General features: G+C 48.7%; 1 protein-coding gene across 9 annotated transcripts in view; it reads left to right on the top strand.

Moving 5' to 3' along the window:
- Positions 1-14,956, top strand: part of Ablim3 (actin binding LIM protein family, member 3) — a 119,020-nt gene extending 104,064 nt beyond the window's left edge. For 8 of the 9 annotated variants that reach the window (XM_063277351.1, XM_063277347.1, XM_063277350.1 and 5 more), the window contains 8 exons: positions 1,564-1,698; positions 2,278-2,342; positions 4,369-4,516; positions 6,753-6,782; positions 7,286-7,344; positions 9,366-9,426; positions 10,181-10,761; positions 14,426-14,593. In XM_063277351.1, the coding sequence (XP_063133421.1) occupies positions 1,564-1,698; positions 2,278-2,342; positions 4,369-4,516; positions 6,753-6,782; positions 7,286-7,344; positions 9,366-9,426; positions 10,181-10,203 (521 nt within the window). In that variant the 3' untranslated portion in view covers positions 10,204-10,761; positions 14,426-14,593. Of the gene's footprint in view, positions 1-1,563; positions 1,699-2,277; positions 2,343-4,368; positions 4,517-6,752; positions 6,783-7,285; positions 7,345-9,365; positions 9,427-10,180; positions 10,762-14,425 lie in introns of all 9 variants that reach the window. The other variant, NM_001191698.1, reaches the window with a different exon arrangement.
- Positions 14,957-17,745: the final 2,789 nt, after the last annotated feature.

The following is a 17,745-nucleotide window of genomic DNA, read 5'->3' as shown; positions in this document are numbered from 1 at the left end:
CTGAGTGCAGACGGAAGCTCATAGATGAGAAAGGAGCAGGAAACCGTTTTCTCCTTTCGCATTTTGTTTCCCTGGTGCTGGAGATCAAACCTGGGGGCCTTGTGCATGCTACATAAGCACCCTCCTTCCCTGGCCCCTCGTTAATTCATTTATTAGAAACTAATTTTAAAAGGGCAGATTCGCCAGCTTCCTCCCTGACCCAGACCCCTTAAACGTAGAAATGCTGAGATCACAGCCCAGAGATCGTCTCTTAGCTGCTTTACCCATGATGCTGGGACCACCTGTTCCTTACTACAGAGCGTTCATTAAGCTCTGGTGAATAAGCAAAACTTTCCCTTTGGTGAGGCAGACGGCAGCTGCTACCCTGGGTGGTGCCCTCAATTGCTCACTGTTCTGGTTGGACAACGGACAACGGAGGAAACCACAGGCTTGGATTCAAGCTTGGAGATGGTAGAAATAACCTGTACTGTGGACTCAGCTAATCAGACGGTAGAAGGGGCAGGACGAGAGTCAGTACTGGCTCTGGGCGCTGAAGAGCTGAGTAATTTTTTTAGGGTTGAGGGTGAAGACAACTCTTGCTAAGAGAATCAAGCGAATCTCTGTGAGGTCAAGGCCAGCCTGGTCTACAGAATAAGCTCCAGGGCAGCCAAGGCTACACAAGAAACCCTGTCTTGAAGAGGAGGGGAGGAGAGGCTTGCCGTAAACTCACTGTACAGTCCCAGGTTGGTCTTGAACTCCTAGTTGTTCTCTACAAGCCTCTTGACTGATGGGATTACAGATCTGCACCACCTCAGAACCTGCATTTAAACAGGCCTCTTCGGTTTTCAGAGCTGGTGGAACAGGGGCCCCGTAGTGAGCTGCGAGCCTGCTGTGTTTGGATTACTTCAGGTGGAAGCATGAAGTCAGGTAGAGCATGAGCTAACACAGTCCTCAGACTTAGCCATAAGGAACCCGAGGCCGGGAAGGCCGGGATTTGCCCAGGACTGAACTCAAATCAAGCGGCAGAGCTGCGACCAGAGCTCTGTGTTCCTCACTCCCCGTTCAGCACCCCTTCCGTCAAGACACACAGCCTCCTCAAATAGGACACGGAGACAGCTGAGCTAACTCCGCCAGCGCCTTAGCCCTGTCTGGCAACTCCTCCCTCAGTGTGGTTCAAAGCCATGACAAAGCAGACTTCAAAGATGTCAGGAAGGAAGGGCAAGATTCATCTGGAAACTTCAGGGTTCTTTGTTTTGTTTTGTTCTTCAAGGATATCGTTTTAATGTATACCATCGCATCCCACGGAATGTGCTAGAAGAAGCCCAAAGTCTAGTCAATCCTGTTAACAAACCGGCTGGGTGGGTGGGTGGTCTTGATCGGGTCCTTTTTCTTCCCTCAAATGTAAAACGGAGGGTGGGGGGTTCACCAAGGGCTTCTCTGGCTCCTGTTTCATGCCCCAGGCTCTCCCTCCAGAGACCTCTAACCTTAAGTAGCCTTGCCTTCTGGGGCTGGAGCATGACAGAGAGTGCATGGTCAGAGCCGTGACTCTATCTTCTTAAAGTGCTGTCCTTGGGTCCTTCACAGGTGATTTGTCCACAGCAACCAAGAGCAAGACGAGTGAAGACATCAGCCAGGCCTCCAAGTACAGCCCAGCCTACTCACCAGACCCCTACTATGCTTCAGAGTCTGACTATTGGACCTACCATGGGTCCCCCAAAGGTAGTATCATCATAGGGCCAAAGGGCAGAGCCCTGCCATCTGTGTCAGCGATGGTCACCCACTCCTTCCCACAGCCATTTCATTGGGAATGCTGGGAGAAGATATGAGATTCTTGCTGCTTCCACAGCAGGTGTTAGATGCCAGCCCCAGATCCTAGGGATGTACTAGGGAACAAAATGCCAGGTTCCTGTCCTTGGGAAGGAGACCTAGGGTCTAAAGATAAAAGGCATAAATCCTCTAGATACCACACCATACCTCACAGCCCAAAATGTTTCTTTCTATGGTGTGGAGGAATTTTCATCAATATCTACGCTAATTCAACATTGGGCTTTACTAATTGACTCTCCTATCTATACAAGGCTTTACAGAACCCCAGGGGTGACTTCATTACCTTCTAAGAAACCTCCATTCAGAGAAAGAGTATGACACAGAAGCAGCCATAAGCAGAATAGACAGAGACCGTCCGCTACAACAGCAGCAGTGAGGAGCCCACAGAAACTGGGGGATGGAGGGAGGGAGCCAGAGGGCTGAGCAGAAAGCACATGCTGGCTGGAGTTAATCTCCCCTGTCCTTTGACAGTGCCCAGAGCCAGAAGGTTCTCATCTGGAGGAGAGGAAGACGATTTTGACCGCAGTATGCACAAGGTGAGCTGACTACGAATGAATGAAAATACTTGGGTTCTTTTTTTTCATTTGCAAATGACAGAAATCAAAATCAAACTCACCCTAGAAGAGATGCATGGTTAGTTGTACCTAACTGAAGAGTCCGGTAGCAAGATTAGCTTCAGTTATGACGACACTGCAGCTGCTCCAAAGGAAAGTACTCTTAGAAAGATCGAAAATCACTCTTGATTTGTGGTGTTTGCCTCTGCATTGGCTTCATGTTCAAAATGGTTGTTTGCATGTGTGGGAAGCAGATCACAGTATCCTTCATTGCTGGTGGGAGTGCGGAGTGGCCTAGCCACTGTAGAAAACAGATTCACAGTTCCTCAAAAAGTTAAACATAAAATCACCATAGGACCCACGCAGTAATCCTATTTGGATGGATGGATGAATGGATGGATGGATGGATGGATGGATGGATGGATGGATGGATGGATGGATGGATGGATATGAAAACAAGCATCCAAGCAAATATATGTTCATATCAGTGTTTATCACAATAGCCCAGAGTGGGAACAACCCAAATACGCATCAGTTCCCAAACAGATGCGCGCAGTGTGGTATAGCCACACAGTCTGCTCTTAATTAGCCATTAAAAGACAGGGAGGATGAAAGAAAATTCTCACCCAGCAAAGTTTATCATGAGAACCTGAGTTCAGATCCCCAGCACCCATGTAAAAGCCATGCATAGCAGTGCACATTTATAGCCGCAGTGCTGGTGGCAGGGGGGACAGAAACAGATGGGTTCCTGGAATTCTCTGACCACCCAGTCGAGCTGAATCAGTAAATGTCAGTGAAAGACCCTGTCTCAAGAAATAAAAGTAAATAAGGCAGAAAGCGACTGAGGGAGTGTCTTAGTTAGGGTTTCACTGCTGTGAACAGACGCCATGACCAAGGCAACTCTTACAAGGACAACATTCAATTGGGGCTGGCTTACAGGTTCAGAGGTTCAGTCCATTATCATCAAGGCAGGAGCGTGACAGCATCCAGGCAGGCATGGTGGTTGCTAGCAGAGTACTCACTTCCAGGCAGCTAGGATTAGGGTCTTAAGCCCACGCCCACAGTGACACACCTACTCCAACAAGGCCACACCTCCAAATAGTGCCACTCCCTGGGCCAAGCATATACAAACTGTCACAGGAAGAGACCCAATGTTGACTTCTGACCTTTACACATGCACATGTGCACACACATACACAAACATTCGTGTGCACACATATTGCAAACATGTATACACACACACAAATGGAGTGCTGATAAACCCCTCCAAAAGACTGACCCTTGAAAGCACAATAAGAGCAATAAGACCTGAGAGCCCCCATGTTTGTTTGAATGAAATGGAGGCGGATTTTACACAGCATTATAAATTTGCTAAACGTCATTGTTATCGTTCACACTGGGTTCAAACAACGACAGCCTGAAAAGTGTGTTGTTAAAGAGTGTGTCTGTGCTGCTTTTCTTACCCTGACTCCTCAGACAAGACAGCATAAGAACTGTCACGTGGTGTCTCTGTTGGGCTAGTCAGCTCGTGAGAGGTGACCCAAGCTCCAGCGTGCAGGAAGAGATGCTTAGGCTATACACAAATACCGCACCGCCATCGTCTATCAGAGACAGCCTAAGTGTCTGAGGATCTTGGACCGCTGGAGTTGGGGAGAATTCCTAGAACAAATGCCCTGTAGCTACTGAGCAATGACAGAACTTCAGAATCATTAACATTCAGATCGTACGACATTTCATTTCAAGTGAAATAGGGAGGTGGGTGCACATCATTGAACCAGCAACTGTAGGCAGGACAGGTTGATCCGGTCACTAGTTAGACCCTTAGGGGGACCCACCTCCAGAGCCTTCACCCAGCCCTCAGGACTACTTAGGAAACAGAGATGGACTCACAGAGGAAAACATGACCACTGCAAGGAGGGAGAGTTTGGGAAAGGTCAGCAGAGGCTCCTGTCATGCCTGATCCTGCCCCATTGCCTACTCCTGACTTCATGCCCCCTCACCCCCCCAGCTCCAGAGTGGAATTGGCCGGCTGATTCTGAAGGAAGAAATGAAGGCACGATCAAGCTCCTATGCGGATCCTTGGACCCCTCCGCGGAGCTCCACCAGCAGTCGGGAGGCCCTGCACACCACTGGCTATGAGATGTCCTTCAATGGCTGTAAGCACTTCTCTGTCATGGCTCTCTTGGCTACTTGCTTTGTACCAGCCCCACTCTGGGGCACAGAAGCCCAAGATCACTGATTATTAGAAATGGATCTCCCTCTAGTGGGCCTCTTGCTGTAATTGTATTGGAACATAGCCAGCACCCAGAATCAATCTTTAAAGATTTGCTTGTTTGTTTGTTTGTTTACTATAAGTACACTGTAGCTGTCTTCAGACACCAGAAGAAGGAATCAGATTTTATTACAGATGATTGTGAGCCACCATGTGGTTGCTGGGATTTGAACTCAGGACCTCTGGAAGAGCAGTCAGTGCTCTTCACCATTGAGCCATCTCTCCTTGAGCTAATGAAGGGATCAGAAGAGACTGGCTCTGACGGTAGCCCCAAGCTCCCTCACTTTCCTGACTCTCTGTTCATCCTTCTGGGCCTCTCCTGGGTTTGAACCACAGACTGGGGCGCCAAATGAATCCATGTTCTACTAAGTTCTCCTCTTGGGAGAATTGTGGAGCCTAAGATTTCATTAAATATAAAATACAGGGCCTCTTTTCTGAGGTGCTGAGCCTCCCATCACTTAGAAGTAAGCAAGTAGGAACTATGTCTCAAGCGCCCCAACTTGAAACTCTCGCAGAGCTCCTTACTGTTCCTGGAAAGGCACACCTGCTCTGTCTGTCTCCTCTCACCCCCATGGAGTTCAGTCCTACTAGGAAGTTGTGTCTCCAGCCACTGCTTTCTGAGTGAGAGAAGGCATTGTTGGCTATAGTTCTGTGCTCCTGGCCTTGGCAGACATCACTGTTGGTCCTGACCATCTACATAGTGTAGAAAAGTTATCATCACTCATTTCACAGATGAGAGAAGTAACAATAGACCACTTGCCCATGGCCAGAAAGCCATTATGTGACTAAGTTAGGGTCAGACCTAAGTTGGAGGAAACCTAAGGCCATGATCTTTCCCTTCTTCCCCTTGCTAACCCTTGATTTTGGTGAGACTGAAGATGGAGAGGGATGGTGAAAAAGAGTGTTAAGTATGGGTTAGGGACTGTGCTAAATATCATTCTTTAAGATTTTGCAAATTCACATACAGGCATACACACAAACACACACACACACACACACACACACACACACACACACACACAAGGGTAGGTACTCATGAAGGGCAGAGGTATTGGATCCCCTGGATCTGGAATTATAGTTACTTGTGAGGACCCCAAGGTAGGTGCTGGGAATTGAACTTGGGTCTTCTACAATAGCAGTACAGGCTCTTAACCACTGAGGTGGGCTCTCCCCCACCACTGTGCTAAGTATCTTACTATATTATGTCATGCCGTCTTAGTTATGGTTACTGTGGCTGTGACGAAACACCATGACCAAAAGCAAGGTGGGAGGAAAGGGTGCATTTGGCTTATATGTCAACATCATAGTCCATCACTGCAGGAAGTCAGGACAGGCACTCAAGCAGGGAAGGAACTTGGAGGCAAGAGTTGGGGTAGAGGCGTGGAGAGGTGCTACTTAATGGCTTGCTCTTCATAACTTTCTTATAGACCCAGGACCACCAACTCACAATGGACACAGGGATGACACCACTCACAATGAGCTGGACCCTCCCTTATCAATCACTAATAAAAAAAAAAAGTGCCTTGGGCTGGAGAGATGGCTCAGAGGTTAAGAGCACTGTCTGCTCATCCAGAGGTCCTGATTTCAATTCCCAGCAACCACATGGTGGCTCACAACCATCTAGAGTGGGATCTGGTGCCCCCTTCTGGCCTGCAGGCTTACATGCAGGCAGAAAGCTCTGTAATTCAGGGCACCGAGACATGTGTGTGTCAAATACACCTGTTGACTAGGGATGTAACTTAGTAGAAAGGAATGTGCCTGGCATGTGTGAGGCCCTGCCCTCCATCACCAGCACAATACATAAATACACATATAAAGTCATACGTTCATACATACATACATACATACATACATACATACATACAAACATATATATGTATCCCAGCTACATCTATGCAACGGATATCCCAGAGCATATGTTCCATGCAGAGAGGGGGAAGGAATGTGGTATTTAAATTCGGCAGTAAGAAACTGACCTAATTGGAAATGACCCTGATTGAAGCCCCTCCTTCCCATCAGCCAGTGTCTGAGCGTGAAGCCATGTCTCTTTGTAAGTGATCAATGTTTCCACCTTGCCAGTTTACACCCACGAGCACTGACCTGAATTTTCTCTCTTGCAGCCCCCCGTTCACACTACCTGGCTGACAGTGGTATGTTTGCCTGCCCGACCATAAAGCCCCTGTGTCTTGTGAGGACAGAGCCCAGGCAGTTGCAGCTCCCCGTGGCTCTATTGACCGAATCCGAGCATGAGTTAGTCCACCTGTCAAGACGGTTTATCCACTGTCAGACTGCGGGTCTCCACTTGGGGTTCTCCCAAAGAGAAGGAAAGAGCACACGGGTCTTATACCCACCTAGGAGCCTGCCTGGTTCTGAACTTAACTCCAATTCCAAGGCCTGTAGCCAAAACACAGGCATCTATTCTAAGAGGATAGATGAGTATACGTCAAGGCCAGAGTGTGTGAGTAGGAGCTTCTGGTGGGCCTAGAATTCTGCAGGAGCCGGGTTCCCCAAGACAATCTGGAAAATTTCAGGACTGTGTATCCCCTGACTCCCACCCTGCTTCCCACTAGGTTGAGGTTAATAATGGCCGGACCACCCCAGGGAGAGTAGCGTTGGCTTGGGGATCCTGACAGTTGTTCTGCCTCTTTTTCAGACCCTCTCATCTCCAAGTCTGCCTCACTGCCTGCCTACAGGAGAAATGGGCTGCACAGGGTAAGAGGGCTGTGCTGGGAGCCTCTCCCTCAGATGCTAACTCTCTAACCCTAGTGACAACCTGGGTAGGACTTAGGAGAGGCCTTAGAGTGGCGTTGGTGTTGATGAAAGTGATGATAACTTCCTCTCCCCTTTGGGCTGCCCAGTAGAAAGCTAGGACAGAATTCTGTTCCTTGCTGGCTTTACCAGCACCGACTACCTTCACACCTCAGGCAAGGCAGTCACTAATGTGAAACCCATTTTGTGGGTGGGGCAATAAAGGCAAAAAGATGGGAGGTACAAGCCCAGGTTCTCACACCTAATGAGTGGCCATGCTGGGATTCAAACCTTCTACACCCCACCTTTCAGCAGCTCATATCCGTGTAATCAGTTCAGAGCTAGTTCAGTGGCTGGAAAGGGAGGGGGAAATGTTGCTGTAAACCTGAACAAGTGATGGGGACAGGGACAGTGTGACACTATTGATTTTTAAGCACCTACTAAGCGCCAGGCACTGCTCCAGGTTCTGAGGATCCTAGAGTGAATGGAGTCGCTTTTCCTGTGACATTCACAGTCCCTGTTAGAAGATGGACAGAGGGGGTTGGGGATTTAGCTCAGTAGTAGAGCACTTGCCTAGCAAGCACAAGGCCCTGGGTTCGGTCCCAGCTCCTAAAAAAAGAAAAGAAAAAAAAAAAGAAGATGGACAGAAAATAAGAAAATGGAACAGCCAGGTGGCCAGAAGTGCCAAGATGGAAAATCTTGGGATATAAACATGGGGATAGTGATGATGAGACAGCAGTAAATTTAAATGAAGGCCTGGGCGTGGTAGGAGGGCTCAGCATCTGAAGGCCTGCCAAGAAGCACATGACTAAGTGTCTTCTGTTCCAGAAGAGAGCCATAGTCCCAAGTCACATGACCAGAATAGAAAGAGTGGGCATGAAGCCACATAGGAGTGTCCTTAGAAGCTACAACCCCAGGGAGGAATTTCAGAGGGTGCTCGGAAATGTGCCCTCTGAACCCAACTTGGATTTTTAGTGGGATCCTTCTGTGTCTTGTGTAGAGTAGGTCCTGCAAGAGGACCAGGAGTGGAAGCCATAGCTCCCCGAGGAAACCATCTTAGAATGGGACACACAAGAAGCTCTAGTGGAGAGAATTTTTGGTATTTATGGCCCTGGCCTGTGGAGATGCCTGTCTTCCGTGCACTCCAGCACACATTCATTCATTCCACACATTTACGGAAGGCCTGTTCCGCTGCCAGGTTCTGCTGCTCTGAGTGCTTAGGACCTGTAAATGACCAGAACAAAAGACCCCTGCCCAGGGCATGGAGAGATGGCTCAGGGGTTAAGAACACTGGCTGCTCTTGCAAAGAACCTGGATTTGGTTCCTATTACCTACATTGTCACTCACAAATGCCTATAACTGCAGTTCCAGGGAATCCAAAGACCCCTTCTAGCCTCCACAGCCACAAGATACACACACACACACACACACACACACACACACACACACACACACGGTGCACATATATACATACATACATACATACATACATACATACATACATACATGTCAAACACTTTTTTTAATATTCTGTCTCTTCAGAGTTTACTTTTTTGGGTTGTAAGTCTAGCCTTTAATGGCTGAGCCATCTCTCCCAAAGTTTAGATTCTTGTAGGGGAAAACAAAGTATTAATAATGAGAAATAAATCCAGTTATATATAAAGTTGAAAGATGGTGTTATGAGAAAAGAAAAAAGTTGAACTGGTTCGAGGAAGGGGTGACTTACAGTTGCCGTTAGGGCTCTCTGTCAGGGAAGATCTTGTACAAAAGGATCATTCCACTAATAAGTGGATCCATACTGGTTGTCTGCTGTGTCCTGGGACAACATTGCAAGAAGAACAGAGAGTCACATTTCCCTAAGCTGACACTGATGCTAACAGAAAGAGTCCCCTGCCTTGACCCTGTTCCATATTCTGGAGGTAGGCAAGTGCTTCTGGGAAGCAGAGGTGAGCTTCTCAAGCCAGCCTGGCTCTATTTCCCTACAGACACCCAGTGCCGACCTCTTCCACTACGACAGCATGAACGCAGTCAACTGGGGCATGCGAGGTGAGCAGTGCTGGCTGGAGCTGCAGGGCCAGGCCCTCCCGGGACTTCCCAGCAACTCCGGATGGAGTGCTCCTAACTGTTGCTTGACCTGCAAACCATTGCTACCGGTTCTGTAGCAGGGGATGGAGGGTGGGGGTGGGGTGGGGATGGGCTCTGTCCAAACCCTGAGTTCCCACTTCCACTCTCTCCCTACCCTTCCCACATCCTCTTGCATCCTGGACCTTGGGTGTTTTCCAGGCCATCTGTCCAACCCAGGCTCTCAGAGCATCTGAAAGTGCTGATTACTCTGCACTAAAGGTTCCAGTCAGACACGGTAGAGGGAGACCATCAGAGCCAACTATACACTTTTCCCAGAAAATTCTCCATGAGATCTGTGCTCTCTGCCAGGAAAGATCTCATGCCAGGCTCCAATGGCCGCTCAGAGTAGACCCCGGTTTAGCGGGGTCATATCCCAGCCTCCAAGGCCCCCTAGATGATGGAGATCACTTCCCCAGGCTCCATCATCTCAGAGTCTTCTTCCTACTATGCATAGCTCACAAGCTACTTTCCTCATAAAGCCATCTCAGCAACAGCCAGCCCCCACCTCATGCTCATACCGCCCTCCACAGTGAACTCAGGAAGACCCAGATTCTCAGAGCTTAGAGCAGTCACTGTGTGGAAGCCAGCCCCCTGAGACACTGAGACAGAGGCCAGCATAGTGACTTACAGCCCGGAGGTGGGTTCTAGTTGGCGCGTGTCTCTTTTCTCTTTGCAGAGTACAAGGTAAAGAACACATAGACCCTGGGGGTCTCCAGGATTCGGGGAAGCTCTACCTTGGGGAGCAGCAAGAGGATGACAACACCATCTATGCAAGGACGAGGCATAGATGAAGGACCTGTCAGAACTAACATGGTCTCTCCTTGGCCCACTGTCCCTGAATCCTCCCTAGGTCTCCTCTAACCCTTCTGCTGCCCCTAAGGATCCTGGGACACCACAGGCACCACCCGGATAGCTTAACAGTTACCAACTATTAGACATTTACATTCCAAAGGCCTTGGGGCCACATTAATGTCAAATGCCACCACCAAGCTTATCTTTAGCAATACTATTGCACTCTGGGGACCATGCCAACCCAAGGAGGGCAGAGCCAGCCCTTGCTCCTGATTAAATATCTGACCTTAGTGAATAGAAGAAGCAGCCCAGTCACAAGCTGCTGCAGGAAAAGACAAACTCACCCACCTCAACCAAGCTAGATATGCCCCCCTTTCTCCTTAGATCTACCCATATGAGCTGCTGCTGGTGACCACAAGAGGAAGGAACCGGCTGCCAAAGGATGTGGACCGAACTCGCTTAGAGGTGTGTACAGTCATGTCTGTCTGACATTGCAGCATAACCTTGTCTTCTATCACGTGCACACTCAGGAACCTCTTTATTTAGTTTTTAAATCACGAGAAAATCTCCTGGTGTTTTAAGTTTACAGCTTTGTATTAGGCTGAATGAATCGCATATATTGGGTTGTATGAAGGTTTGCACTCAGAGCCATTTCAGGGCATACATTAAACATCCCTGGTGCTATACGATCATGAGGAAGACCTTGGGTATCGAAGAGATCCCATAATTGCCAGAGTTGGCCCAGCTCAGGACGGAATGAGTAAATTAAGTACCTGTTGAAAGTTGATGCAAAAGCACACTTGGGCTAAGCTTCCACAGCCTGACTGCTGCACTATTCTGAGCTGTTCCCTCTTCAGTCTGGTTGGTGTCTGCGGTGCACAGCTGCTGGTGTCTCTCACCTGGGGGCTGACGTTCTGTCTGCAGAACAACAACTAGGTTTGCTCCCTGCATACTCAGGGCTGTACTAAAGCAGGGTCAGGTCATGGGATGGGTGTGAGGTATGAGGCAGACGGCTCTGCTTAGAGGGAGAAAGCATAAATAAGTCCCAAGCTACAAATCTCCATTCTGCTTCTGCCATCACTGGGCGGGCACTTCAGGTGAGTGATGACCTGCTGAAGCTGGTTCTTGATGAGTATGTCCTGCTAGGGCTTCCCTCAAGCAGCCAAGAGAAGTAGATGAGGATATACATCAAGCCCTAAGCAGAGTTCGGCAGCTAAGGTTAAGTACTAGCTAGACATTACTATGGTGCTATTCAAAGAATGCCACTAAGTCCTGCTTGGTTGACACAGACTTGCAGGAAGAGGTAGGTGTGGGTTAGACAGACATGGGGAGAAGCATCCGTGAGCAGTTGAAACAGTCTAGATGGGGTCCTGGGCATGGCACTGGGTGGTATTTTAATTAGCATAGAGTGCCCACCCCAGGCTACCTCTGGTCCAGAAAATGTGTTGCCCTGTCCCATGACGTGTCCTTCGTGCCTTTAACTCTCCTCAAATGTCCTTACCATCCTGTGGCTGTCTTACTTCTTAGGGCCTTGCATCAGAGATCACAGTTTCCAAATCCTTCTCAAGTCCTTCCCTAGGATGGGTCTCGTGCCCAGTCCTCCAGCCTCCCCTTGCCTGCACTCAAGAGGTCCATGGTTCACGTACCTCTAGCCCCTGTTTGTGTCATTTCCTCTGCCTAAGCCTGAGCATTCTATGGGAAAGACTCTGTCCTGCACAATGCGTCCTGCTTAGGAGAAAGGTCAAAACAGTGGTAGACTTGTATGCTGGAAAGGTATGGGGACCAGCCTTGCTCTGGTGCTGAGGAACTCACTAGGGGTGGAAGCAGATGGGAGGGTTGCAAGTGGGACACGGAGCTCTGTAAATGTCCCCAGCCCTAGTGTGCTGGGTTAGCAGCCCAAGAACCTTGGGTGACTTTTTCCCTTCTTAACAAGAAGCTTCAGGTGTCTGCTGGTGCTGAAGAGGACAGCTCCCAGCCATTCCAAAAGAACCATCTTTAAGACACTGAATTTCCAGTCCCCAAAGTTCAGGCCCAGTGAGCTCATTTCCCAAGCAGAGAACATTCATCAAACATGGTTTTTGCCCCAGACCAGATAAATCAACAGGGGGGGAAGCTCAGACCAGATAAATCAACCTGGGAAGAAGCTCAGATCAATCCATGTAATCCAGGTTAAATCACCCAGGGAATGTCTAAAATGTAACAATGAATTAGAAACACTGGACCAGCCACTACTCCAGTTCTCAACCCTGATGTGTCTTCAAGAAGTTCAGAGTACATTCATTTATCCAGCAAATATTTATCACAGTTTTATTATAGGGCTGCCAAAATAGCTTAGCAAGTAAAACTGCCAGCCAGGTAATCTTAGTTCAATCCCTAGAAACTATGTAAAGGGGGAAGGAGAGAATGTAGTTCACAAAGTTGTCTTGCCCTCTCACATGCTCTGTGACATGTACAGCACACACCATGCACATACACACAAAATAATAATAGCAAATGAAGTTTTTAATTTAAAAATTCATTATGGTCGCTAAGTATTGTTCTGTGTGTCTATGAACAAAATGGAGACCCTGATCTCTTAGCGCTTGCACTTTCTGGGCTGAGGGAACGCCAGTACTGAGGCTTTACTGCAGGGGTGAACCCCCTGGGATAGCAGATGTCAGGAGGTGAGTATGCCTGGGACGGTATAAGTACAGAAGAGGAGAGAAGGAGGAAGTGGATCGGGTCATCAATTTGTCCACGTCTCAAAAAGCTCACACATACACAGAAGGTGCTCTCTCTCTCTCTCTCTCTCTCTCTCTCTCTCTCTCTCACACACACACACACACACACACACACACACACCACACACACACACACACACACACAGTGGTGTAAGTGTGCACATCAGGCACACCCATGCACTCTGTGTTCTAGTTCACTCTTGCTATGCCAGTGAGGTAGGTACTAGGATGGCCCTTTTTTCCAGAAAGGAAAACTGAGGAGGCTTAGAACGATTGCTCATTTGCCCAAAGCCACACACCCATGTCTACCTAACTAAAGACCGTGCTAAAGTATTAGCTCACCATGATAATAAGCCAACAAACTAGCTAATTGCTGTGTGGCTGTGCGCACAATTCTCACTGGTTGTTCAACACCCAGTTAGAGATATAAAATGCTCAGAGAGTTCAGGAAGCTTGCAGCCCAAAGATTGGCCATACGTCTCCTTTTAAAATAAATGTTATTATAAAAATCACCCAGAAGCTGGTCAGACCAAGCGCATACATCTCAAAGGGTTTCTGTACTCTAACTAGAGTAGCCATTCTGCCACTCCATGCTGGGCGTCACACTTTGAATGGATTCACTCCTTTCTTCAGACTTGATTTTAAATTACACACTTTTAAATATCCTCAGACCTCTAGAAATGCGGTATGAATGGTAAAACAAACACCCACCTACCCTTCACCTAAATCTATCAATTCCTAATATTTTGCTATATTTTAAACGTCATCTACTTCTAAGTCTAAAGGCTTTTGACATGAGCCTTCAAGACTGCGGAGAACAGAGAGGAAGAGAAAATGAAAGGCAGGAGAGGAACCTGCCAAGAACTACAGAACAATGTTTGGTCGGTCATACGACAAACTGGTTTCCATTCAAAAGGGAAAAGAGAGGACATTCCACTGGGGAGAGAGATAACAACCATGATGCCTTTCACTCTTCTGAGGCACAGACTGCTAGGTCATTTGTAAACCTGTTAAGATGAGGCAATACACCCTGAATTATTAGGTGTACCTCTTTCTACCCCAAAGGGGTGTTGGGTAGCATTAACCATGTAAACACATGTAACATGTTCAGATACATGAGGCGCAGATGCGTAATGGTGAGATCAACCAGGGTGCACAAGTAGTAAAGTCAACGCCCACCTGAAATGGAGACAAGGGAAGCTTCTAGAGCAAGAATACCGCACCCCAAGAGGCCTCCCAGGAGAAACTACACCTACACCTCCATCCACTCAGCCCATACCACACAACCTCCCCGGCCCAATGCTGGGCCAGAGGCAGGGCACTCAAGGTGAAGGTACAGTGACTGACTGCTGCTGTCCCCACACCGCGCTTCCTCACGCTGTCGTCTGTGTTCCCTCCCCTCCGTTCAGCGCCACCTGTCCCAGGAGGAGTTCTACCAAGTCTTCGGCATGACCATCTCAGAGTTCGAGAGGCTAGCCCTCTGGAAGAGGAATGAACTGAAGAAGCAAGCCCGGCTGTTCTAGGCGGAGGCTGTATACATATAGATGCGTTTATATAAAGATGTATGTAAATCTCTATCCTGACACACAGTCTAGTCCTCTTGTATAATGGAACCCAACACGCTGCCTGCCAGGAGACTCGCTTTCCCGTACTGTCAGGCAAGCCCACACCACCGAGGTATTTTTATGCTCCTTACTTCTCTTTTCTACGTGCCATGGGGATCTGGGAAAGAATTCGAAGGGACTTCCATCCTTTTGCTGGGGATCCTTTTTATACTGAGACATCTGTCCCACCTTGAGTCCCCAAGGTCCAACTCTCCTTTTAAAAGGTGCCTGGAGGAGCCTCTACTCCCCGTTGCAGGATCTTTCCCCAGTCGCCAGGGCTGATGTTTTCACACACTGTGGTCACCGCTGGGCCCTCCGGCGGAAGGTCCTCGGGGATCCACCCAAATCAGTGAGCACCTTTGAGGCCTCGTAAAGAATTCTCTCCACACATCCAAAATAGGAGCTCAGCGCTCCGTGGGGTGATGCGGTTAGATGTGTGGTCCTCAAACCCATCGCTTACATTAGTACAGCGTGGGTAGGCCCTGGAGTCTCCTCAGCTCAGCAACCCCTTCCTTCTTCTACCCTTGGTCCTAAGCACTCCCTCGTGCAAATCTAGAATTCATGGTAGGAAACAGACAAAGGCACTCCCCTCCCCTCTACCACCCGCAACTGGGCTCCTCTCTCCACCTCAGTGGTCCCAGCACCTCCCAACCCCCATCCCTTTCTAGGAGAGGCCATTGTTGCAGCCTGTACTCTTCAGCCTTATTACAATCTATGTGCCTGATGATCTACACACCACAGGGCTAATGTTCCCACCATAGCTCCAGCGAGCATCCAGACACACTCACCACCCTGTGCAGGGAGAATAGGCCACACCCCAAAGAAAAATCTTGGCCTAGGCCACTGGTCCCTAGAGGGCAAGGCATTCTTATCGGACCCCCTCCCGTCATCCTTTGGTAGCGCTACAACATTGGCTGGGGCTCACAGGGGAAGCTTTCAGAAGCCTGGCTGCTGAGAGGGTTCCAAAATGAGGCCTTGACCAACCCCCTGCTCCTGTTCTGCCCCCATGGTCTCAGGGACTGGTTCTCCTGTTTTCTGGGACAGGTGAGAACAGAGCCTTCTCACACCCCCGCCCACTTCAATTCTGAGTCATTGATTAGCGGCAGCTCTTCCCTCTTGGAAAAGCCTGTGTCACAGTATTTGGGGGGGGGTGGTCCCAGAGGAAAGACGGAGATGTTTAAAAGGACAATTACGACGTTCAAGAAGCTGGATGTGATATGGCAAGTGTAGAAGTGACTTCCACAAACCCTTCCTGAGCACCTGCTGAATGCTGAGCACTGATTGGGGGAGGGGGTGGGGCACCGGGATGACCCCTAGAAGGCCCTGGTTTCTGGGGCATGCGTAGTAATAGGAGACCTGGTTAAGACATGTGCCAGACATGATGGACGCGAGGCAGAAAATGACAGACGGACGGAGGCCTGAGAAGGTGTGCGTAACGTTGCCGAAGGCGTGTGCTGCTGGTGCAGACCCAGGAGGCTTCTGGAAGAGGTTGCATGTGAGCAGAATCAGGAAGGATCTGAGGAATCTGCAAATTGGAAGGGTGACAGGGCGGAGGGACCGGAAGGGAAGTTCAGTGTACTCTCATTTAAGATGTCACCTCCCTGCCACTTCTCTTTTTGGCCAATGTTTTTCAACTTTCCCGACCCATTAGAAATGTCCCCGACCAGATGCAATCATTCAAACTGCCTCACTGTCAATGGTTAACAACTTGGGAGATTGAAGGGCTTTTGTTATTGTTGTTGGATGTTTTTGTTTCCCATAAAAGCACATCATTTCAACCCAAACCCTTGTCCTTCTATTTTTTTCTTGTGTAGGGGAAGTAGCTGGTATGGGAACAGGCTGACCATGCACAAAAGTAACTAAAGACTAGGACTGGCCACAGTTGGTTCAATAAAAATGCTGAGGCACAAAGACCTTAGTTCAGTGGTTCTCAGCCTTCCTAATGCTGTGATCCTTTATACAGCTCCTCGTGTTACTCCCCAATGATAAGATCATCTTCGTTGCTACTTCACAACTGTAAATATCCAATATGCAGGATATCTGATAGATGACCCACATGAAGGGGTCATTCAATGAATGACTTGCCCCCAAAGGGGTCATAACCCATACGTTTAAGAACTACTGCCTTAATTCAATCCCTAGGCCATACAGGAAAAAAATCCAGGAGTGGTAGTGTACTCTTGCAATCTCAGTACTGGGAAGGTTGGGGGATGGGTGGATACCTGTGGCTCCTATGCTAGCCAGCTGAGCCTAATTGGGAAGCCCCAAGTCCTAATGAGAGACCCTGTCTCAAAAAACAAGGTAGGCAGCATCTGAGGGACAGCACCCAAGGTTGCCCTCTGACCTCCACATATACTTGCATGGCACACACACAAACACACACACACACACACACACACACACACACACACACACACACAGGAGACACTATGCAGCTTGCTTTCTGCAGAACACATGGCACTTTGTGATAACAGAGGGTGTTCTGATCACAAATAAGACTCTACAATCGAAAGTAGTATTAAACACCATCAGTGGGCCAAGTTCTAAAGTCCTTCTATTCAGAGGACCTTAGACATCACATCTCAATCAGGTTTCTTAGCAACCCAACAGGTACCCATGATGAACACCGGCATCTCGCAGATTGGACAACTTCAGAAAAAATATGTATTACCTCCAGTAGGACCAGGAGTCATCTCAGCTAGTCTAAATAGAAAGCCCAGCCTCCCATTCTTAGCAGGCAAGTCTCTTTTTACCTGCAAGTCCGAACTGCCTTATTAAAAGTGGCTTAAGCAGAAAGAACAGCCAAAAGCCCGTGATGTAAGGTTTCTGAACTTGGCAACTCAGCGATGCCATCTAGAGCCAGGTTCTTTGAGCCCCTGCAGAAACTCCATCCTCCTTTCTGTGCTGGCTCTCATCCTCTGCCCGCGTGTCCCCCACATTTACAAGAGGCTGCTGGGCTCCCAGGCATCGCCTCGCACAACCATATTTAAAAGACAGGAAAGAAACCTCCCTTTGCAAGTCTAGTTTAACAAGGAGAAATTTCCCAGAGACCCAAGGCTGCCTCTGTTCAGGCCGGTTGGAACTGTGAAGTACTTCCTTGTGCTTACCACAGGGGAGACAAGAAC

This window comes from Rattus norvegicus, chromosome 18 (assembly GCF_036323735.1).
Source record: "Rattus norvegicus strain BN/NHsdMcwi chromosome 18, GRCr8, whole genome shotgun sequence".
Lineage (NCBI taxonomy): Eukaryota > Metazoa > Chordata > Mammalia > Rodentia > Muridae > Rattus > Rattus norvegicus.
The sequence above is the reverse complement of the archived record's forward strand: the minus strand, read 5'-3'. Positions and strand labels throughout refer to the sequence as shown.